This window comes from Chanos chanos, chromosome 7 (assembly GCF_902362185.1).
Source record: "Chanos chanos chromosome 7, fChaCha1.1, whole genome shotgun sequence".
NCBI classification, from domain to species: Eukaryota; Metazoa; Chordata; class Actinopteri; order Gonorynchiformes; family Chanidae; genus Chanos; species Chanos chanos.
This window is the reverse complement of record NC_044501.1, coordinates 22,321,486-22,345,821: the sequence shown is the minus strand read 5'-3', so window position 1 is coordinate 22,345,821 and position 24,336 is coordinate 22,321,486. Positions and strand designations below refer to the sequence as shown.

The 24,336-nt window shown below is 42.3% G+C and overlaps 1 protein-coding gene across 1 annotated transcript in view; it reads right to left on the bottom strand.

Moving 5' to 3' along the window:
* chd6 (chromodomain helicase DNA binding protein 6) overlaps positions 1 to 24,336 on the bottom strand; it is a 60,283-nt gene that overhangs the window by 29,772 nt on the left and 6,175 nt on the right. Inside the window, exons 2-11 of the mRNA XM_030779104.1 lie at positions 14,501 to 15,057; positions 11,904 to 12,051; positions 11,027 to 11,176; positions 10,761 to 10,826; positions 10,558 to 10,616; positions 9,952 to 10,069; positions 9,398 to 9,484; positions 3,966 to 4,100; positions 1,571 to 1,692; positions 478 to 721 (exon numbers count right to left, since the gene is read on the bottom strand). Of these exons, the coding sequence (XP_030634964.1) occupies positions 478 to 721; positions 1,571 to 1,692; positions 3,966 to 4,100; positions 9,398 to 9,484; positions 9,952 to 10,069; positions 10,558 to 10,616; positions 10,761 to 10,826; positions 11,027 to 11,176; positions 11,904 to 12,051; positions 14,501 to 15,057 (1,686 nt within the window). The remainder of the gene's footprint in view (positions 1 to 477; positions 722 to 1,570; positions 1,693 to 3,965; positions 4,101 to 9,397; positions 9,485 to 9,951; positions 10,070 to 10,557; positions 10,617 to 10,760; positions 10,827 to 11,026; positions 11,177 to 11,903; positions 12,052 to 14,500; positions 15,058 to 24,336) is intronic.

The following is a 24,336-nucleotide window of genomic DNA, read 5'->3' as shown; positions in this document are numbered from 1 at the left end:
TTGGAATAACTCCAGTTAAACAAAAGACTCTGCTCAAACCTCTGTTACTCTAATACTGTTTTAGATGCATTATGTGTTCAAGGAAAACTGAATGGTCGTCATGGATACTGAACGCAATTTCTACAGCTACAATGGGAGTGAGGTTTCTAAACAGAGTTTTGCCCGAAACTGCACAAATTCACCTTTTAAATATGTATATGGTTTTTACCACGTAACTGTAATGTCTCCTATGTAATTATTTGCATGATATTTATGACCATGCTGAAGATGAGGGACAACAGATCTGACTCAAGGACATAAACAGCTTTGGCCAGAGGAAGGGTAGACACATCACCATCAGCTCTACACCAACATCCATAAGACCAGCACCAATAACCCACTTCATCCTAACACAGAGTGTTACTCGTTTGTATCCATGGGCAACTCACCTGTCTTATACCTGAGAAAACGACCAGCAGTGCATGCTGGGATACTGACCTGATCGTCTTTGTGGTACATCTCGTACTGTAGGATCATCTGTCGGCTGATCTGACTGCCGTGGTACACGATCACGTTCATCTCTGTCCAGGTGCGGAACTCCCGCTCCCAGTTTGTGATGGTGGACAGGGGAGCGATGATGAGGAAGGGTCCACGGATGCCCATGGAGAAAATCTCATAGAGGAAGGTGATGGACTGGATAGTCTTGCCTAATCCCATCTCGTCTGCAAGAATGCAGTTCTTCCTGTAGACACAGACCCGGACTTCACATCAAGTTTCATACACAACACACCAAAGGTTTCTTACAAAACAGAAATGTCTGCAAATACGCCCAACGCCAAGACAGAAAAGCTAGCTTTGATTCTGTGCTGAGAACCAACTCACAAGAGACAGAATTCAACTTAATTTTGTTTTCTATCTGATGCCTTTACCTCATATATTTATGTTAATGTGATGGGGAACATATATATTTCTGCTTGAAGCATCTTTGCTAAGAGTGTCAAATTTCACTGTAATGCTCATTTATATCTGTAGTCCCAGTAACAAACAACAGTACTGTAACAACAGAGAGGCATAAACACAACCAAACAGGCTTACATCACACATTACAGCACCAGTGTAACCACAGAACACAAAGGCAGCATGCAAAATAACATCAGTAACTGTGCTACTGACATGTGATAGAAGCACTGACAAAACACAAGGCCTGATATAATCTACCAGTAGCAATTACCACCACCAACAGCAACAGGAACCAAAACCTACTTTAAAAAAAAAAAAAAAAAAAAAAAAAAGCAAGCTAAGATTCAAAGTTTTTACACTGCACCCATCAGACCCTAGCATATGTGGCTGATGCTTTATATCTATGACCAGTATGCTTAAAGTTTCATAAAATTCAGCTGAATGAAGGCAGACATTCAGAGCTGTATGAGTTGGATCAGAGTGGCGAGGGGAGTAACGGTAATTATCTAAGTAATGATGGATTATCTAATGGAATAATAATGAATAATGATGGATTATCTAGGGACATTTTTTCAGGATGATTGACAGGACGCAGGCTTGAAGAGTCCAGGTGTTTGTCCATTGCCTTTACCTGTTGTACCAGTTAAAAAGCAACCAGTTCATGCCTTCCAGCTGATACTCTCGGAGCTGGTTTCCATTCCTGTAGTCACGAGATTTCTCCAGCTTCTGCCACTGCTCTGGCAAAGGCCTCTCCTGCAAACACACACACACACACACACACAGTGAGAAAGAGAGAGAGAGAGAGAGAGAGAGAGAGAGAGAGAGAGAGAGACAGACAGACAGACAGACAGAGAGAGAGAGAGAGAGACAGAGAGACAGACAGAGAGAGAGAGAAAAGACTCAAGTGTGATTCTGTACAGGCTAATGTATGAGATGAACAAAATAAAACAGCACGTGAAAAAGGACTTTTAAATTAACTGAGACAGCATGACAAACACAACTACAGATGACACTTTTATGTTTTAAACTTTTCTTAAAAACTTTCATAAGTTTTTTTTTTGTTTTGTTTTTTTAAGTTTATATAAGTTTTAAACTTTGACATGTGTGTTTCAAGAGCCGTGATACTTAACCCAGACTCCACCAGAAAAACAACCACACACTGAAGTGTACATCAGCCCCAACTAAACCAGTGTGTGTTGTGATCTTCACAAAGCTGGTCTTTATGGCAAGACTGGCATTCGGAAACCACTTTGTGACCGAAGGCAAACGCACAAGAAACACGTGATGAGGTTTAATGAGAACAAAATCCGGACCACTGATCAGAGGGAAAGAAAGGAAATATGGTCTGATGAGTTGCGTTTTAGTTTCCTCTCCCACATCCAGAGGGGTTTATGTCTGACAGGGTCCAGTCAACCCACACTGCCTGGTACCAGCTGTGGACCAGGGGAGTGGATGTGTCACGGTAAGGGAAGCAACAGGCCCGGGAACTGCTCTGCCTGGTAGAATAAGAACCAAGATGGCCAGGCTGTGCCAAAAACCTACTTCCCTTAAATGGGTGCAATAGCCTGGACCTGTCCCTGTTTATTGGCCATCACTGGCCGTCAGGTATGTATGAGGTTACAGGTACTGGATCCTGTAGCCTGCGGTGTGGGAGGAGTGTGCTACCCTGACCTGAGCTGAGCTACAGCGGGTGTGTTGCATGTGAGAGAGACACAGAGCAGTTCTGAAGTACGGCTAACTGGGCAAGTCAAACACTGGGACAAAAATAGGGAAGAGAAACTATAAACAAACAAGGCCCCAAAAAAAGCAATGGCCAAGGAAATCTCAGTATATGTCAAAGTGTTGCTATTTTAGGTTTATCCTTTTCATCCTATATTCAAACAGCTTCCTCAGAACGTTCTCATGCTCTGAGACCATAACTTACACACACACACACACACACACACACACACACACACACACACACACACACACACACACACACACCAAACACACACATACACACACTACCACACACGCTACACACACACACAGATAAACAGATTCTACAGTGGGCTTCTAAGCACCGGGATTAATTCAAACTCATCCATAGAGTCTGTAATCAGCAGACTCATACATCAGTGAACCATTATGGAACGTCCTAGAGCTTCAGCGCACAGAGCTTCATCTCCTTCAGCTTGCCATCCTGAAGAACAGTCAGTTACACCACGCGACACAGCTCAGAAGAACAGTCAGTTACACCACGCGACACAGCTCAGAAGAACAGCCAGTTACACCACGCGACACAGCTCAGAAGAACAGCCAGTTACACCACATGTCACAGCTCAGAAGAACAGTCCGTTACACCACACGACACAGCTCAGAAGAACAGCCAGTTACACCACGCGACACAGCTCAAAAGAACAGCCAGTTACACCACGCGACACAGCTCAGAAGAACAGCCAGTTACACCACGTGACACAGCTCAGAAGAACAGCCAGTTACACCACGTGTCACAGCTCAGAAGAACAGTCAGTTACACCATGCGACACAGCTCAGAAGAACAGTCAGTTACACCACGCGACACAGCTCAGAAGAACAGTCAGTTACACCACGTGTCACAGCTCAGAAGAACAGTCAGTTACACCATGCGACACAGCTCAGAAGAACAGTCAGTTACACCACGCAACACAGCTCAGAAGCTGTACAACAGTATTCCAAGAGGAATTTCAGCTTCTACAGTACAGCTCAGACACACAGGCAGGTAAATGAGAAAGAAAGAGTGTGTGTGTGCGTTTGTCTGTGTGTGTGTTAAGCAAGGCTGGATTCAACTCAGTTACATTTTCAGCTTTAATGAATGGAAAACCATTGGAGTTAATGACTTAAATATCAACCAATTACCTGAATGGACAAAACGGAAAACAAATCCAAATTCAGGAATACAGAATCTTCTAAAATTCATTTATTTAAAAACAAACAAACAAAAGTTGAATCAATAAAAGTGAAAAAGAACAATATTTATATGTATATTTTAAAAAAAGCCTCACCACATGTTTGATCTCTGGAATTTTCTTGAGCTCCTCAAACTCACGGATTTTTCCAGGGTCTATGTCCTCCTGCAGCTCCCAGGTGCTCTCCTCATATGATAGTGAGCACCATTTCACCAGATAGTGAGTCACCTCCTGTCAAAACACACAGACGCACCACAGACACACACACGTGTACGCACACACACGCACCACAGACACACACACAGACACATAAAAACATTGCTTTAAGTGAGAGCCTCAACAGTGGTGCTTTAATGAATGACCTTTAGGAACATGTCAAAACTAGTTACATTAGTTCATCTGACACTGTGACCTCTCTCCTTGCTTGGCACTAAATAAACATTCAAATCCCCGTAGAGCGATCATATTACACTGCAGTGCCTCTACACCACATGGCACAGCACTACCTCTACACCACATGACACAGCACTGCCTCTACACCACATGACACAGCACTGCCTCTACACCACACGACACAGCACTGCCTCTACACCACACGACACAGCACTGCCTCTACACCACACGACACAGCAGTGCCTCTACACCACACCACACAGCACTGCCTCTACACCACACCACACAGCACTGCCTCTACACCACACCACACAGCACTGCCTCTACACCACATCACACAGCACTGCCTCTACACCACATCACACTGTCTCTACACTAGAGCCCAACAGATATATTGGCGTGCCGATATTATCGGCCGAAATGAGCTATTTGCCAATATATTGGTATCTGCGTTTTTAATGGAGAGATTGAAGAAGTTTTGAATGCTGATGTTGCACAGTTTGTCCTCTAGAGGGCACATGGCAACTCTACGGTTGGCAAGACACATGCGAACACCACAAATGACAATTGGCAGAGTAGCCCACGACGGTTATCATCTGTGTACATGGTAAGCTGATAACTGTATCATGAAATACATTACCAAATAATAATAAACATTCCCCATCACCTTTCCTTTTAGCCCAAATAAGCTTGACAACATTCATGTCAGCCATGCCTGGTTTTGCTGCAGTAAAGTGAAAGCCCGTACCGTCAGTCAAACATCAAAATTGCATTACATGTTAGGGTAGTTGAGTGGTGTAGGCTAAGCTGTCGATAAACTTGATTGTAGGTTTATCTATTAAAAAGTGTGGCAGTTGTACTGAGGAAACAAACAATGGTCCTATCATTTCTCCCTTGTCCGTTCTAAAAATTTTCTGGCAACATTGCTTACAGCAGCTTACTGCGCTATCCATTGCTAAATAAGGTTACCCACAAAGCTAGCTAATGCCATGTTTATCAGTGGAAGACCACTAACATTAATGAGCGGTTAAACCATGGTGTTTATCTTATTCTGCCTAAATGAAGCAATGGTAAATATATCTGTGACTCTTGTGTCTATAGTTACAGTCGGTGCATTGGAAATTATTAAACCAGAGGGGACACGTAAATAAACGTGAGCTGAACAAGTATCTAACATGGCTTGGTAGCCAAACAAAGTTATCTAGCTTCTCTTTCAAATATGTAGCGTGAAATCCCAAAGTCGCAAGTCCTCGTTGCAGACAGTCATGTAGGATTAGATGCATTTAAGAGCAGCGTTTAGTTTAGGCCACTGTCAGTTTACTGCATAGTCTAAGATGGCATGTTTTAGACGCCGCCAAATGTTGGTTGAAAAATGGTTTCTCATAGCTTGCATTGGACAGAATTTCAAGTGTGCTGGTTAAGGGATAAACTAGATATGAATATGCTACTTTGAAAATAGTCAGATTAGGTGTAAGTTAATAACTACTATATCACCAAAAAAAAAACAAAAAAAACCTATAATGTATTTTCTTTTTTTGCATATGAAGGAGAGCCCTGTTTATCAGATAATTGTAATCACAAGAGTAATAATAAATGGTATTTTATTAGTAGTAGTAGTGGTAGTAGTAGCAGTAATAAAGTTCCTTTTCTTGTTTATATGTCTCACCTGGCTTTTTTGTTTAATATTTTGACAGATGGCAAGTGGTGGAAGATGTAAAGTATGGGAGTACTTTACCAGAAACCCATCAGATACAGTGATATGCAACATCTGCACAACCCCTGGGAGTCAGGGATCTGGCACCATTAAACATAAAAATACCACAAACTTGTGGGCACACCTTAAATCAAAACACAAAGAAATCTATGACAAGGCACAAAAAGATGCACAGCCTCAGGTTGTAACTACACAGTTGACACAGCCCACACTCAAACATGTGTTTGAGAAAATCACAAAGTGGACCCTCAATGACCCAAGAACGCAGGAAATGGACAAACTAATCATGGAGATGATTGCCACAGACATCCTGCCTTTTGCAGTAGTGGAGGGTGCTGAGTTTAGAAGATTAATGGCCAAAGCAGAGCCCGGATACCCATTAAAAAGTGAGAAATATTTTCGCACAAAGATGATGGATGAAACACAATCAGGAGTCGTCCACAGAATTAAGAAGCTCCTTTCAGTGGAAAATGTAGGAAATAGCATTTCATTTACCACCGACTGCTGGTCTGGCTCAACTGAAGCCCTCATGAGCTTGACTGCTCATTTCATTGACCAAAATTGGACGAGGGTCCAAACTGTCCTTAATATGAAGGCCTTATCACAGTCCCACACAGGCCAATACATAGGGGAGACGTTTGTGACGATGCTGGAGGAATGGGGAATTGATGAACAGCACGTCTTGCTTGTACTCAGGGACAGGGGTGCAAACATGGTCAAGGGCATGAGGCTTGTGGAGATGCCTGACCTGAGCTGCAATGCTCATATACTGCACCTTCTGGTCAGTGATGGCCTCAGCTCCCAGAGAGTGGTGGTGGACATTCTGGCCAAGCTGAAAAAAATTGCAACACATTTTAACCACTCGATTATTGCACAGAAACGACTGTCTGTCATTCAGGAGGAGCTAGGTATCCCCCAGCATTCTATAATACAGGCTGTGCAGACTAGGTAGAACTCCACATTACATATGCTCCAGAGGATGCAGGAACAAAAGAGGGCCATTACAGCATATGCAAGTGACCATGGGCATTTCTTAATTCCAGCTGCAGAGGAATGGGACATTGCATCCAACCTCAGAGAGACCCTTGCACCACTGGAGGAGATAACACTGGAATTAAACAAAGCAGGCTCCTCCTTATCTTGCATCATACCTTGTACAGAAGTGCTACACCGTCTACTGGAGTCACAAGGACCAACCAGCAGAAGAATCCAAACCCTGAGGAAGACTATGCTAGAGAGCTTAGAGGAGAGGTTCTCCAAAGTAAGAGAGTCAAAAGAGGTGGTGCGGGCATGTCTTCTTGACCCACGATACAAAGAGCGCCCTTTGTCACCAGAAATTCTGACAAGCAAAAACCAGAGACCAGTCCACCACAAACAACAATCACTGAAGCTCTGAGGAGAGAGATCCCAAAATGCAGAGAATGGAGGACCAAGCCCACCAAGACACCATGCTGCTTCCTTCCACCAGTCATGCACTGGAACCTGAGGGGATCCTTGAGGAACTTGACAGGTACCTTTGGGAACCCATCATTGACAGAAAAAGAGGCAATCCCTATGAGTGGTGGAAAGACAACAGCAGCCATTTCAACAGAATATCCAGCCTTGGCAAGGCGATATCTCTGCTGTCCACCCTCTTCTGTGGCAAGTGAGAGGGTGTTCAGCACCATTGACAACATTTATGAAGAGGAGTGCTCTGAAAGGAGAGAATGCAGAGAAGCTTTGCTTCCTGTATTACAACCTGCCCCTGTTGGGCTGGAAGCATCGAGGACTGAGGAACTAATGTTCATACTACTGCTGAACCACACAGCACACTACCTCATTTACTGTATCTAGTTTATTTGTTAAACACTTTACAGACAGCATGTTATGTTTGTTTCACCCATACTTTTCTCAGGGACAATATATTTGTGCTTGTTTTTTAATTTTTGATGTTCATATGGCAAGCCCACACAACACACAATTTCCTTCAATGTTCATTAGTAGTAGTACTCTATAGTACTCTCTCTCTCTCTCTCTCATATAAATATATATATATATATCATTTATGTATTTTTATACATTTGACTTTTATTTATCAAAACTTGAATATATTTTGTTGTACTTTTGTTCAAAGTGCTATTTATGGCAATAAAACAGGTTTATTTTTAAACTGCATTATGCCATGTTATCTTGATGAGGACTCTTAAATAACTACACATGACAAATGTTAGGGTAAATCTTTGTTTATGTTATGGATTTCTGAGAAGAATACATCATAGGCCAATATATCATTATGGTTTTTTTAAATCCTCAAATATCCAAATTGGCATCTGTCTTAAAAATTCCGTATTGGTCGGGCTCTACACCACACCACACAGCACTGCCTCTATACTGCAGTACACTGCCTCTATACTGCAGTACACTGCCTCTATACCACACCACACAGCACTGCCTCTACGCCACACCACACAGCACTGCCTCTATACTCCAGTACACTGCCTCTATACCACACCACACAGCACTGCCTCTATACTCCAGTACACTGCCTCTACACCACACCACACAGCACTGTCTCTATACTCCAGTACACTGCCTCTATACTGCAGTACACTGCCTCTACACCACACCACACAGCACTGCCTCTACACTCCAGTACACTGCCTCTATACTCCAGTACACTGCCTCTACACCACACCACACAGCACTGCCTCTATACTGCAGTGCACTGCCTCTACACTCCAGTACACTGCCTCTATACTCCAGTACACTGCCTCTACACCACACCACACAGCACTGCCTCTACACTCCAGTACACTGCCTCTACACTCCAGTACACTGCCTCTATACTCCAGTACACTGCCTCTACACCACACCACACAGCACTGCCTCTATACTGCAGTACACTGCCTCTATACTGCAGTACACTGCCTCTATACCACACCACACAGCACTGCCTCTATACTCCAGTACACTGCCTCTATACTGCAGTACACTGCCTCTATACCACACCACACAGCACTGTCTCTATACTCCAGTACACTGCCTCTATACCACACCACACAGCACTGTCTCTATACTCCAGTACACTGCCTCTATACTCCAGTACACTGCCTCTACACCACACCACACAGCACTGCCTCTACACCACACCACACAGCACTGCCTATACACCACACTGCTCTACATCACACTCCACTACCTCTACAACACATCACATCACACTGAACTGCCTCTACACCACATTGCACAGTGCTGTGCCTATAACACACAACATTGCCTCTACACAACACTGCCTGTTCTCTGAATCTACACAGGCCCTAAAAGAGAAGACTGGCACCTTCCTATACAGGTTTCTACAATACCACACAATTACAACTGTATTTTCACCAAATCAAATTTACACAAAAATAAAAAATCTTTTAAAAAAGCCAAAGATGCTCACCTCTCCCGTCTCTGTGTCTGTAGTGTGGGCAACCTCCAGAACTCGATCCACCTCTACATAGTCTGGATTAAAAAGGTCCTCATCGGGCTGAGGAGGGAGGGAGGGAGGGAGAGAGAGAGAGTGCAACATAACACAGAAACAGAAAATCCTTAGTATAATTCAAACCAAAAAAACTCTCCTCACTTTGACTTAAACCCATGGTGTGGGATAACCAGTACTCATTTGAATCTACCCTGGGTGATTTCGTTCTGATCCAAAGCAATAGAGACGTTGAGTTTGACAGAACAGCATGACCTCAGGGTTAGTAGAAAACAATGTGACATATAAACATGGTGGGCCTGAACACACGAGCTCCTGATGTGGATTCCCCCACTCAAGCTTTGGCTGGGATCAGAATTACTGCAGCTCACAATCTCTTACCATAGTAAGACTGTATTAACACAAAACACTATACTGCATCAAATAAACAAACAAACCAAAAAAAACATGCTGTTGCTCTGTAACACAGCACTTCGAGTCAATTTTAAAACAGATGAATTCAAAACCTGACTTACCTCTGTGAAAATGTGCTTCATTTGGGCTTGCTTGGTCCTGAAGCGCTTGATTTTTTGGTGAATGCGTGGGTCTTTCTCCAACTCCTCCAGCGTGGCCCATTTACAGTGGAGATAAGAGCTGCAAGCATTTAAAAAAATGACACAATTTCTGACTGAGAGCACAAACAAACACATGTGACTGGTCTTCACGACCACACAGTTTATGACAACATTTACTTACTGCTGGATAAGAAGTAAACAGTAAATAGTAAAATTGACAAAATTTTCTTACTGATGCCAAATAAATAAAGATGAATAATTTTTTATGAAGTTAGATTTGAATGATCTGCTACAGGATGTCTGATCATCATTAATCAAAGCTCTTGGTAAAACAGATTAAAACAGCCATCTTGCAACAAATTTGTTTCTGAGTCAGAAAATCAGCCAAATAAAGACACTTTAAAATTGTGTACTTTACAACAAAAGAGGAGAGGCTGAGCATTGAGTTTGTGAATAAAGATCTCAGGAGTGGCAGGGACAAAAACAAAGATCAAACAGCACATCTGCTTTCTCGCTACAAAGTGCTATGAAAGCCTACTCCACTGTCATAATGGAGATAAGACTTACAAATTTCTGTACTTGACATAAAACTCCTCAAACTCCACAGGTGGCTCATCCAGTGACGTCTAAAAAAAAGGGAAAAAAAAAAGAAAAAGAAAAAGTGAGTGAAGGAAAAGAGAAGAGCGTAAACCATGTTTATCAAATCAAGTACATATGGACCGCAGGGACTGGGACAGGGGGGTCAAGACGAGGGGGTGGGGGTAATGTACCTCTCTCTTTGCAGTTCGGACAGCCAGAATCTTCTCAATGATGTTTGCCTCATCCTCAGGGGGTTCCTAACATGCCACAGGTGGTTGCATTAGTCACACATACAAAGTGAGGAAACGTGTGTGTGCGTGTGTGTGTGTGTGTGTGTGTGAGAGAGAGAGAGAGAGAGAGAGGCAGAGTGTGTGCGTGCAAGAGGGACGCCAACCCGGGCAGACAGAAGTAGGGCGCATCTGAGGGAAAGTGGAACAGCGTGTGTTGCCACGGTTACCTCTGCCTGCCAGGCAAGTGTAGAGGAGGACAGGGCAGAGATCCGCCCTGTGCCCAGAACAGCAATGGTCTCCCCATCATCGTCCACAACCTTGAAGTCCAGGTCTTCGTTATACTTCCTGCGTTTCACCTGTCGCCCTGAACGCCTCTTCTATGGGGAGAGAGAGAAAAAGAGAAAAAGACAGACAGGGAAAGAGAGAGAGAGAGAGACAGAGAAAAAGCAGACCGAGAGAGTGAGAGAGAAGACATAAAAAGATGTTCTGTCATTGGCTAATGGGGAGAGACACAGAGAGTTATATGTGAGGTAGAGACAGAGAGAAACAAACAGACAGATGGTAAAGGGGGGGAACAGAGACTATGAGAAAAAAGTGCACAGTTAAAATAGTCACGGTGCCAAGTCTCAAAGTTCATCGTCCCACAATGTATATCATATGCCTGTATAGGGCTGGGAGATTGTCGCTAACATAATATTGCACCATACCACTGAGGAAAAATGAAACAAAAAAAGAGAGCAGGGAACAGAGAGAACTGGAGAGAAAACACACCCGGAAGGACAGAGAGATAGAGAAAAAGAGGCAGAGCACTGTCCATAAGATGCTCTCTCTTTTCCCTACAAACAACAGACAGTAAAAAAAAAAAAGAGGGGATTGTGAGTGAGAGAGAGAGACAAAGAGAGACAGAGAGAGAGTGTGAGAAAGAGGGAGGGAGACGGATGTGTGTGTGTGTGTGTGTGTGTGTGTGTCTGAGAGAGAGACAGAACAGGAAAGACAGGGAAAGAGGTGAGGTGGGGAAACAGAGAGAGAAAGAGAGAGAGAGAGAGAGAGAGAGAGAGAGAGAGAGAGAGAGGGGTGAGGGGGAGGTATGGTTCAGACACTCACAGTGTTGTCCATGGGATCAGTACTCTCCTCTCCTCCCATAGCCACAGCACTGAGGGAGGCGGCGTCATCACTCTCCATGGACTCCTGCAGCACCTCACTTTTCCTCTTCCCTTTCTTCTTCTTCTCTGGAGGCACTGCTCCCTGCTCCCTGCTCCCATACAGACACACACGCATTTACACACACGTGCACATGCCACACACACACACACACACACACACACACACAGACACACAGTTGTTTCCAGCACTTTCTCAAAACCGAATGTAACTGCCCTCTAGAGGAGAGCGCCCAGCAGTAGTAGTTCTATCCTAGTGGTTTGTGTGGTAAAGTATACACAGAGTGGCAGAAACGTGTGTGTGTGTGTGTGTCTGAAATCACATTCCTTCATCTCACTGTGATGATGCTGTAGCTGCTTTGTTTGCTAATCTAACCTCACCTTAACAACTAGACTTACACATCCATCCACAGGATGCTTTTAAACCACAAAACACCACAACCTCTGAGTTGTAAAGAACAAGTAAATAAAAACCACTAAATGTAAGACCTTTGTTTTGTCTTAGAATCAACATCAGCTAATCAATTTTCACCCTAACCCATCACAGAGATCTGACCCTTACAGAGAGCTTTTCACCCTAACCTATCTCACAGATCTGACCCTTACAGAGAGCTTTTCACCCTAACCTATCCAGAGATCTGACCCTTACAGAGAGCTTTTCACCCTAACCTGTCACAGAGATCTGACCCCAACAAACAGCTTTTCACCCTAACCTATCCAGAGATCTGACCCCAACAAACAGCTTTTCACCCTAACTTAACAAAAAGATCTGACCCCAACAAACAGCTTTTCACCCTAACTTAACAAAAAGATCTGACCCCAACAAACAGCTTTTCACCCTAACCTAACAAAAAGATCTGACCCCAACAAACAGCTTTTCACCCTAACTTAACAAAAAGATCTGACCCCAACAAACAGCTTTTCACCCTAACCTAACAAAAAGATCTGACCCCAACAAACAGCTTTTCACCCTAACCTAACAAAAAGATCTGACCCCAACAAACAGCTTTTCACCCTAACCTAACAAAAAGATCTGACCCCAACAAACAGCTTTTCACCCTAACCTAACAAAAAGATCTGACCCCAACAAACAGCTTTTCACCCTAACCTAACAAAAAGATCTGACCCCAACAAACAGCTTTTCACCCTAACCTAACAAAAAGATCTGACCCCAACAAACAGCTTTTCACCCTAACTTAACAAAAAGATCTGACCCCAACAAACAGCTTTTCACCCTAACCTAACAAAAAGATCTGACCCCAACGAACAGCTTTTCACCCTAACCTAACAAAAAGATCTGACCCCAACAAACAGCTTTTCACCCTAACCTAACAAAAAGATCTGACCCCAACAAACAGCTTTTCACCCTAACCTAACAAAAAGATCTGACCCCAACGAACAGCTTTTCACCCTAACTTAACAAAAAGATCTGACCCCAACAAACAGCTTTTCACCCTAACCTAACAAAAAGATCTGACCCCAACAAACAGCTTTTCACCCTAACTTAACAAAAAGATCTGACCCCAACAAACAGCTTTTCACCCTAACTTAACAAAAAGATCTGACCCCAACAAACAGCTTTTCACCCTAACTTAACAAAAAGATCTGACCCCAACAAACAGCTTTTCACCCTAACCTAACAAAAAGATCTGACCCCAACAAACAGCTTTTCACCCTAACTTAACAAAAAGATCTGACCCCAACAAACAGCTTTTCACCCTAACCTAACAAAAAGATCTGACCCCAACGAACAGCTTTTCACCCTAACCTAACAAAAAGATCTGACCCTGCTGTAGAAGCTGAGCAGCCGTTTGTGTGTTTACTTACAGAAAAACACAGACTATAAGACCTGATAAGGGTGGGGCACATAAAAGGAGGAGAAAATACTTTCATGGCTGATTAAATCTGGATAATTGAGTTTTATGTGAAAGCCAGGGTAACCACTGTCATAACCCATCAACATCTTGTGACAAGAGTTTAGTCAACGTAAACTGGCCGTTTTGAAGCGTCGTACAGGAGCAGCCTTCAATTAGCATCTGTCTCACCACTCAGTCACCACAAATTCAGCTTTAAAATCCTCCAAATCCACCACTCTGACTGAACCTTCTGCACATTCCTGCCAAGTCACAATTTAGCCACAGCACAGACAGAAATAAGGTCTTGCAAGTCAAGCTATTTCACTGACAAAGGGCCATGTTATTGTAGGGTAAGCCTGAGCTAATTCTTTAATTCTTTTGTTTGAAGGAGAGGAAGTATCCAGTCCTAACCCTCATGGTCTACGACCATGTTGTATTTTCACCTTCATCTTTTAATAAAGGACTGATCCCAATGGCTGCAACCTTCAGTCAGACACTGATGCACAGTGATTAACAGAAACCTCTCTAGACATAAGAGACAACAGTGAAAAGTCCCATACAAATTTAACCAGTTTATGGCATGCTTCATGATAAGATGACGGACTGCTCCAGAGAAGAGAGAGGTACAGTAGACAGGCGAGAGGACGACAGCACAGGTAACTCCACACCCAACAGTATGACTTACTTGGGCTTTCTCCCTCGCTGTCTGGGAGGGGAGGCAGCATTCTTGCATTCTTGTGTCTTCGGTTTGACTTCACGACCCTTCCTGATCTTTCTGACCTCCTTTGGTGGTTTCAGCTCCTTGGTCTTCCTGGGCTCCTTCTGCTCCTTGGGGACCTTGGACTTCCGTGGAAGAATCTCCTTCCCTTCTTTCTGCTCCTTCTTTTTCTTTGGTTTGGTGTCACTCTCCTTTTCAGAGTTCTCCCAGTCTCTGGTCTCCCTCTTATCTTTTTTCTTTCTTTTCTTCTTTACTCTGGCCCCACCTCCCCCGTCGTCCTCCTCGCTGTTGATTGGAGAAGATGGTTGGCGCGGACTGAGGCTGCTGCTGCTGCCACCTGGCCCCGCCTCCTGAATCCCAGAGTGCTTTGTGTGGGCCATGCAATGATTGGTCTGCCCTCCAATGATCCGGATTTGTTCCTTGGAACCAGGGTGGCCGATGGGAAATGTTGTTTGTGCGTTTTGGTCAGTGGCAGTAGAGGCTGCAGAGGCTGGAGTGTGCTTTAACAAGTGGGTGGCGGACATCTAAAAATACAAAAATAAATAAATAAATAAATAAATAAATAAATAAATATATATATATATATATATATATATATATATATATATATATATATATATATATATACACATACATACATACATACACACACACACACACACACACAAAGACTTTAGATTTTTACTAGTAATTTTGTTTACCTCTCTAATTATGAAGTCCACAACCATACTGCACAAGAATATTCATTTAGATTCAGTTAAAAAAAATAGAGATCACTAAAACAACTCAAATCCCCGTTTGGCTAAATATGTCAACCTGTGCTACTGAGATGTGATTGGATAAAACATAGCAATATGCAAATTACAATGGACTGGATGTGTCCCTGGAAAGATAGGAGAGAGAGAGAGACAGAGAGAAAGGGAGAGATGCTGTGTTACATATGTTAACAATATCTGTCAAGCAGTGGAGTTCAACATGGAGCTCACTGCATATCACAGAATGGCCCGATAAGGATCCAAACGTACACTTACCTTGTTTTTCTAAGTGTTTCAATGAACCACAAGTCAGTCGTGCAATCAAACCCAGCCCTTATGTCTAGTTAAAGACGTGACTTAAAATAGCCTTGCAAAACATTATATAGATCATATTACATTTCAACTCACCGTTAAATTTGACTGCCAAGTCGTAAACTCACCACAGCAGTGCTACATATAAGTTCAGTCACTTTAAGCCATGTAAATACAGGTTTTCTGATCAGAAAAGTCTTGGTTCCATACCGATACAGATGTTTGAATGACATCAGTGATATCTCCTCACGTTTTCACACTCTCGCACATGTCAGGCCTTCACAAGATCTGCTTATGCATCTGACAAACTTACGAATTACAGACATAATTCCCAAAACCTTCTAACTGGTCCAGTATGGTAACAGTGCTAGATTAAATGTCATCTGATCCACCTGTTACTGTTTGGGGGCTGTCAAATCTTGTTTTTTAATTACAGTTAATCACAATTAAGAATTTGGTAGTGGTGCAGTCTCTCATCTCATTCTGGCTAGCAGAATCCGCATATGCCTATTTAATAAAAAACAGTATTCTACAGAACAGCTAAAAATACTGCATGAATGGCACATGGTGTTACTGCGTAAAGAATACAGGGAAGATAATGACGTCCACATAGCTTTCTCCCTGTACACTGCGTTTGTCTGGGGTTTCAAAATGGTTTGAGGCAGATCCAATACTGAAAAAAAAAGAAGATCACAAAAACACAACACCTTTTTTATGGCTGTTTGCAAAGGACAGCGTGTCACAGTGAATCCACGCTATTGTGTGAAATGTTACTGGTCAAGATGCAACAACATGCAAATTAGGAGGGACCGGAGGTGTCTCCAGGGAAAGAGATGTCTTGTTGCATAGGACCCCTATCCAGCCTCTCTTTTCAAGTCTGTGGCAGGTTGAATTTGTACATTAGTAGATCCATAGGCTAACCATCATTATTCTAGGGCAGGCTTCACTCTTTAAGAAGCAGTTCTTTGGGGAAAGACCGGGGAGTTGTGATGCAGAAGGATTGAGCTGCCCTCCTCTAATACAACACTAGTCTGTTCTCTTATAAAACTCAATTACAACAATCAAATATTCTGTTTTTGCAAACAAAGGCAATGCCTATGTTCAGTACTTAACATTGCGAGCTCCATTTTTCAGGAGTACTGACCAATGAGGACGCAGAAAAAGTACAAGATCAAAGACACTTCATGACTTTCATGGAGGTGAATGCTGTGCCACAAACAGTTCACCAAAAGACAAAGGGTCAATGACATGACGCTAATCTTATATTTGAACTATTTAATAGTAAATAGTAACTTCCTGAAGTGTCAAGGTGGTGTAACCACCACTCAAGGAGCCATTTTGTTAATATTGTGCAAGAAGACTATGTGACAGGAATTGATATCACAGAGGACCCCTAATGACCCTAACTGCTGCATGCCATGGTTAGTAACTCTCTTTAAAATATGAGATAATTTGACATTTTTAAGGCATGGTAAGGTATGCTTAGGTTTACATGTCAAATGGTATGACCCCAGGAAAACATTGATCATTCATCATAATTATAAAAATGAGCATTTGATTTAGAAATTATGTTTAAAATATTCACACTGAGGTCATGTGCTTATGAGCATGAGTGAATGTTAATCCTGCTGCTAGGGCCAATTACCTTGCCAAAAGACGTGAAAGGTAGTGAGAAACTGCATGGGAAAGGAGCTCCTGATGGAGTCGGTGGGGCTGTAAAGCGTATTGCAGATACAGCAGTCCAAAGAGGCACTGACTTGCAAACAGCTGGGGAACTTTACAACTTCCTGAAGGATCAATCCTCTGGCATCAAATACTACTGATATCCAAAGAGGCCATTGCAAAGTACGATGAATCAGTCCCAACAAATGTTCCAGCCATGAAAGGTACAATGAAAATTCACCAAGTGACTTCCGAAGGGCCAGCTGCAATTCAGTGGAGGGAAATTTCATGTTTCTGCGCAAGACCTGGTATCTTACAAGTGCTATGATTCATCTGCAGTAGATTTCTGCAACCTACCAGAAAACCTCCCCTCATCTACCAACTGTCAGTAGGATCTGAAAGGTAAGTTCATTCTGGTCAGACATGAAAGTAAGCCTTTTGTGGGACAGGTCATCCGGGTGGAGGGTTAAGAAGTGCAGGGGAGCTGCATGCAACAGCTGTGTGGGAAGAATGTCCTCACCTGGCATCATTCACCTGGCATCATTCACTCCTATTCTACTATGAGTCCGATGTGCTGCACATAATCTCTTAGCCAGGACCTTTGAACTCCCATCATACAAAACCCATGACAGAGGACTGGAAACATTTCCAAGCACACACAGCCTGAAAATTCAGATATTCTGTCACAGTGACACACACTTTTCTGGACAGGAATAGGAGTTCACTGGAAACACTTGGCCCTAAACACGCATGATTCTCCCTCTCTCTCTCTCTCTCTCGCTCCCTTCCACACCCCCCCCCCCCCTCACACACACACACACAATTTTTTAAGACATGTTTTTAACCCGATTTGTCGTTGTCAGATATTTTTTCTTAACTGAAATCACAACAGAAGACATGAGTTCACCCAGATGATTCTTGTGGTCAGATGTTTTTTTCTACATTGAAATAAAATAAATCAACAGCTGACCTTGTTGATTGTCATCCTTGATTTCAGTGTCAATTTCTTCAACAAACAATGGCCTTTGACTGTAGAAGCAACATGGTCAGGTGGTGTAACTGGTTTGTGTTAACTAGCATAACCAGTATTTTTCATAAAAATATGATAATTTACAGGAAAATTAATGTGGAATAAAATGTAATCCTCTATTGCAGTGTAATAACACATTTTTAAACAATTTTTACATAATTTGTCAAAGATTATTTAGAAAACGTGTTTTCAGCCTCAATATTGCAAACATGCATAAAATTTCAATTTAGAGATAATCCTAATGAATCCTATTTTCATGTGATATTTTAAAATGAAGTAGTTATTTTTATGAGTACACTTACATACATTCTAGGTGGATAAGATATTTAGTAATTCTCATTCTTTTGTGGTTACACCACTTGACATTTTCAGGCACATTCAATCTTACCTTTTGTTAAAAAAAAAATGGTGCAAATGTCATTTCAAATGACATGAAACCAACATAAATACATGACATACATTTTAACAAACCTGATGGTGCTTTTACAACAAATTTTTAAAATATTTTTGAATTGCTCATCTTGACAACCCTTACTTGTCACTGAGACCAAAACATAAGTGTCACTCCACTTATGTAATCACAGTTTATAGTGTGCCTGTTTTTACACAGTTTATCTCAGTTAAGCCAAGAAGCATTGTTGTTCTGTGGGTATCTCAACATGACGGGTATAAAGAGTTCTGTGATTACAAAACAGTCACAAGACGTCTCCACAATTACAAGGCTGAAAGGACTCAGAAATTAAACTGAGCTGTGTTCAATAAATATTTTATTGAGTACTTTACTGCATATAAGTAATCCCAAACTCAGCTGCCTACACAACTTACACTCTACAGAACAACTACAACCACACCCTACACCATAACTACACCATATACACAACTACACATACACTACAACTACGCCTACATCACAACTACAACACTCTACACCACAAATACACCCTACATGGTAGCCTAACTACAACTACACCCTACAATACCCTACACCACAACAGTAACCTACACCACAACTACAGCTACCCTCTACACCAGAGCTACACCTTACATGGCAACTACAACTACCCTCTACACCACAACTACTGCTACATCTCCATAAGGTCTCTAGGAGTGAAACTCAAAAAAAACTCGATCCTCTATCTATAGCACCTCATGAGTGAGATCTGAAACTAGATCTGGTTGTTAAAAACTCTGGAAAGAATTAAAATATTTTGCTGAAATCCTTCAAAAGCTTTGCTATGCAGAGCTCTGTAATTTAACCAACTGTGCTCTGTTTTCTTTCCCCCTCTCTCACTCTCTTTCTAAAATGCGGACATAAGTAGGCAGACTTACAGTTACAGTAAAACATGTGGAAAATACATGGTCTCACTTCATTGGCACCAGTCCCAAATATCCACTACCAGTCACCTAGTCCACACTCACAGCGACAACCTACATGAAGGTAGTACAGTGCCCAAACCAAAACAGCAGGAACCCTACAGTATGTTTGTTCGTTGTTAGCTAATTTATTTCCAAGCTTTAAATGTGGGAGCAAAAACCTTGAGTCTTACAGCTATCGAACTTGGCAGGTGTGATCTCAACACTCGCAGGAACTCACAGGCAGGAAATGGACCAGGCCCCTGTTGGCCAGGTGGTGGCACTGTAGGGCAAAAGGCAAAATGCAAAATACTGGCACATTTTGGCCGATCATTCATGAACCCCGTGGCCTACAGGAAAAAGGTCTTATTTTCTTTCTGACGACTCCTTGGTCGGAGACAAAGAGAATACACACAGTCCCTATTATTTCTGAAGAATTAGATTTGAAACACTTTGACTTTCGATAAAAACCATTACAAGATCTCCTCCTAGATACTTGTCCAACCAACACAAAACTGGGTAAATATTTTCTACAGGTCTTGCCTTGCCTTTCATTTCTACATAACAGTTTCCATCTCTAAAACACAATGTGAGACCATCACCAAACTTGGCCCAGATGTTTTCTAGGCGAATTAAAAAGCAATGTCCAAATGTAGTACATTTTGCTCTACTAGAGCGACGAGTCTGGAGCTCCCTGATTGCCATTTGTCCTGTTTGAAACTTACTACACATTAGTATTATCAAGGGAATAATACCCATCCCAGATGGTAAAAATGACTGTTCAAAAATCATGGCCACTATCAACCAATAAGATTTAATCACCCATTATACACGTTTAATAAGGGCCAAGTACAATGACAGTTTTGAGTCCCTCTCATCTTCCCAGTGCTTTGCTAAACTCTGGGATAGGTTAGCCTTTGGAGGGGTGTATAAACTATGAACATGTGTATATCTGGCGACGTTTAGATTGGAATCCAGTTAGGACTAGTAGATGCTTGGCCTTTTAATGAACTATTATGCTATTTAATGAACTATTTAATGAACTATTATGTCTGAACTTTAGTCGCATCTTTGAAAAGGCATATCTTCCTTGACCATTTGTCTGATCAGCATGAAGTTTGCTGCAAATCATCTGTAGGAGGACTCTTATTGAAAACAAATAAAAGAATTGCTGTAGCCCCACCCACATGGCCACCACGGGCCAATCATTTTTGGGTAGCCTTTTTTCCCTAAATAAATGCATCTCTGTTTCTGAAATGTTTTATGAGAATGGAATATCTTGATATCCTGCACACAGTAAAAAGGCACCATGTCAAATTTAGCACCATTTGGTCTGAGCCACATTACTTTTCCAACATTCGCTAACTAGCCTAGGTTACAAGAGGTAGGGAACTAGGCTGGTGACGTACACTCCCCTTCAACTCACTATCACATGTATGTCCTCACTATAACTTCTCCCTAAACTTATCTATCAAAATAATGAGTCGCTCTGAATCAGTAAATAGAATGTAAGTGACAACCATATCTGCATGCTATCTGATCGCTGTATAAAATTTACCGCACAAAGCTGAATGGCTTTCAACTGGTTGCAACCAATTTGACTATAAGGCTGTCAACAAAATTTCCGCATGTTCTACAAGTTGATTTGTTTAACTGTACCCCAACACAAAATGTGTTTGTAATTTTGAACTTGGTATACTGACCTTTGTGTCTTTGTACGTGTCGAACTTCCAAATTTTGTGGCGCTACTAATGCAGAACCACCCCCAGGACCAGGTGAAGCCCAAGCTGTTAGTCTGCAAAAACATGCTGACTAGGCCAGAGGTGGCGAAGCTGCGGCTCGCAAGCCGTATGCGGCTCTTTGCCTGCTCCTGTGCGGCGTTCTCCGTTCAATTTTTTTTTTTTTTTTTTTTTTTTTACATTTTATAATATATTTCTGATAAATCACAATGTATTTGGATATTTGACAATACTGCCAATAAATTAGCCAACATTTATAAAATAAAAAAATAATCTTGTCGTCATGTGATAGGAATCTCCTACAAGTCATGCATGTAGCTACTCTAGCCCAAACATAAAACATACTTGCGCAGACACAGATGTTTGATAGCCAGGTTAGCGCTACTGACTGAATTGCCATGGCAAGAAAACGTAACACTAAACGCAAACATGAAGAGGAGCTTAGGATATCCTTACCTGAATGGGAGGAATTGTATTTCTTTATGGAATGAAATGGGAAACGTTTCTGCTTGATATGCCAGACTTCCCTGCCACATCTTAAAGCTTCAAACCTGGAGCACTATTTCACCTCACGTCATGCTAACATGGCCCAGGAGTTTCCCAAAGGTACTGAAGTTAACAAGCACAAGGTAAATGCATTGAAACGTCAGTCAGAGAAGCAGACTCAGTTTTTTCGAAAATTTACGAAGCAATTAGAGACGGTCACATTGGCATCATAACAGGTGGCATGGAACATTGCTCGTGCTAAAAAGCCACACAGTAAAGGGGAATTTGTGAAGACGTGCCTCAGAGATGTTGTTGCTATCCTCACTTATGAAAATGACAATCTGAAGCGTTCTGTGTCAGACCTGCAACTGTCGAGGCACACCATTGAACAGAGAATACTGGATATTAACAACGCAACTGAAACACTGTTATATACGGATCTTGAGAAATGCCGGTATTTCAGCATTGCTTTGGATGAGTCTCACAATGTTCAAAATAAGCCACAGTTGACAACATTTGTACTGTGTCAGAAGACTGCACAATTAGGCAAGAGCTGCTTGACACTGTGCCATTAAAAGATAGGACCCGTGGCATCGACCTGAAAGAAATACTCATGACTGTTGCTGAGAAGGCAAATTTGCAATTATCAAAACTAACAGCAGTAGCCATAGACAGTGTACCAGCTATGTTGGGATCTGCAATTGGCCTTGTAGGGTAAAGTTGACGAACATTTCCCGGATTTTTGGACATTTTACTGCATCATCCATCAAGGGCACCTGGTGTCTAAGAAGCCGAACCACGTGATGAAACCTGTGCTAGAAATTATGAATTTTATTCATGCTCATGCTCAGAGCGTGAATTATAGAATGACAATCAGGGGGGTCAACTTTTTCTCCAGGACTGTTTAGTATAGGATATATAAATGTTTAGACCCCCCCCCCGAACTATTGTTTTTACCTCTTTTGGGGGGGTCCAAGTCTTAATTAGGGGGAACCATGCTCATGCTTTCAATCACAGACAGCTCAAAAACCTTATAGGAACTTGATGAAGACTGTCACAGTGGTCTGCTTCTCCACTGCACTGTGAGATGGCTTTCAAGAGGTAACATGCTTTCCCGTTTTTTTTTAACTTTTGAACCCAGTGAAGCTGTTTCTGGAAAAGAAACATAAGGACTATCCTGAGCTACATGACCCCCAGTGGATTTCAGATTTGGGGTTTCTGATCGACATGCTGTATCATCTGAACAAACTGAATCTAGATCTGCAAGGGAAGTTAAACATGCCGTCTGACCTGGTGCAAAGTGTTCACGTTTGTCAACAAACTCAAGCTCTTCCAGACCCATCTTCAAAAGGGAGAGCTCACACATTTTCCCTCCTTGATGAAGGCAAGTGGAGAAGCAGCTAAGGTCTCAAAAGGGAGCACTGCATGCTATGCAACACTGGTTGATCATCTGCAGTAGAGTTTTGAGGACAGATTCTGCAACCTGCAAAAATGGCCACAGATCACATTCCTCATCAACCCTTTCACTGCTGAATCGGATTGTTTGAAAGCCCCTTTAGTGGCAGATGAAGCAGCGTCCCAGTTGGAGATGACTGAACTTTCCGGGGATGACAGACTTGAATGTGTTTTGAGACAAGGAGCCACAGAGCTTTGGAAAATTGTGCCCACAGACAGATATCCCAACGTCAAACACGCGGCACTCAAGCTAACGTCAATGTTTGGATCAACTTATGTCTGTGAATCAGTTTTTTCTACACTGAAACAAGTGAAGTCAAAACATCACTCTGTTCTTACAGACACACGTGAAAGAGTTGCTTCAAGAGGCCACAACTGAGTACAAGCCAGACCTGAAAATGACTGTGGAAAACAAACACCGCCGGGTGTCCCACTGAGTAAACCAAGGTAAGAAAAGACCTGTGAAAACCGCTAGGCTATGTATAATGTCATTAGGCCTATAAGTCAATGTTGCTGCGTGTGTTGTGCGGCTCTCCGCATTGGTGCGTTTTTTGTTTTTATTTTGGCTCTTTATGCTGGACTGGCTGGCTATCCCTGCACTAGACTTTACAGTTTTGTGTCAATTGAATTTGTTTTGATGTGGTTTTTAAGTTTCAGCGCTGTTACAGGTATACTACATTTCTCAAAAGTCTTAGAATGATGCCACTGCGCCATTTCAAAATAGTCAATAGGCCTGTTATGGTCAAGCAGACCTAACTGGCAACAGCCCAAACTCAGACAGCACCATGTCATATAACAAGTGCACTGTGTGTGTGTGTGTGTGTGTGTGTGTGTGTGTGTGCGTGTGCGTGTGTGTGCACGTGTATTAGCCTATTGAAAACAGGCACTGAAGGACGACGTCATAGGCTAGTTCTGTTATTATAACTTTTAACTGTCAGTGTTTGAGTTTGCCACTTTTGCTGTGAAATCCCAGGGCTGTTTTAAAAGTCTCAATCCAAGCCTGCTTCTCTG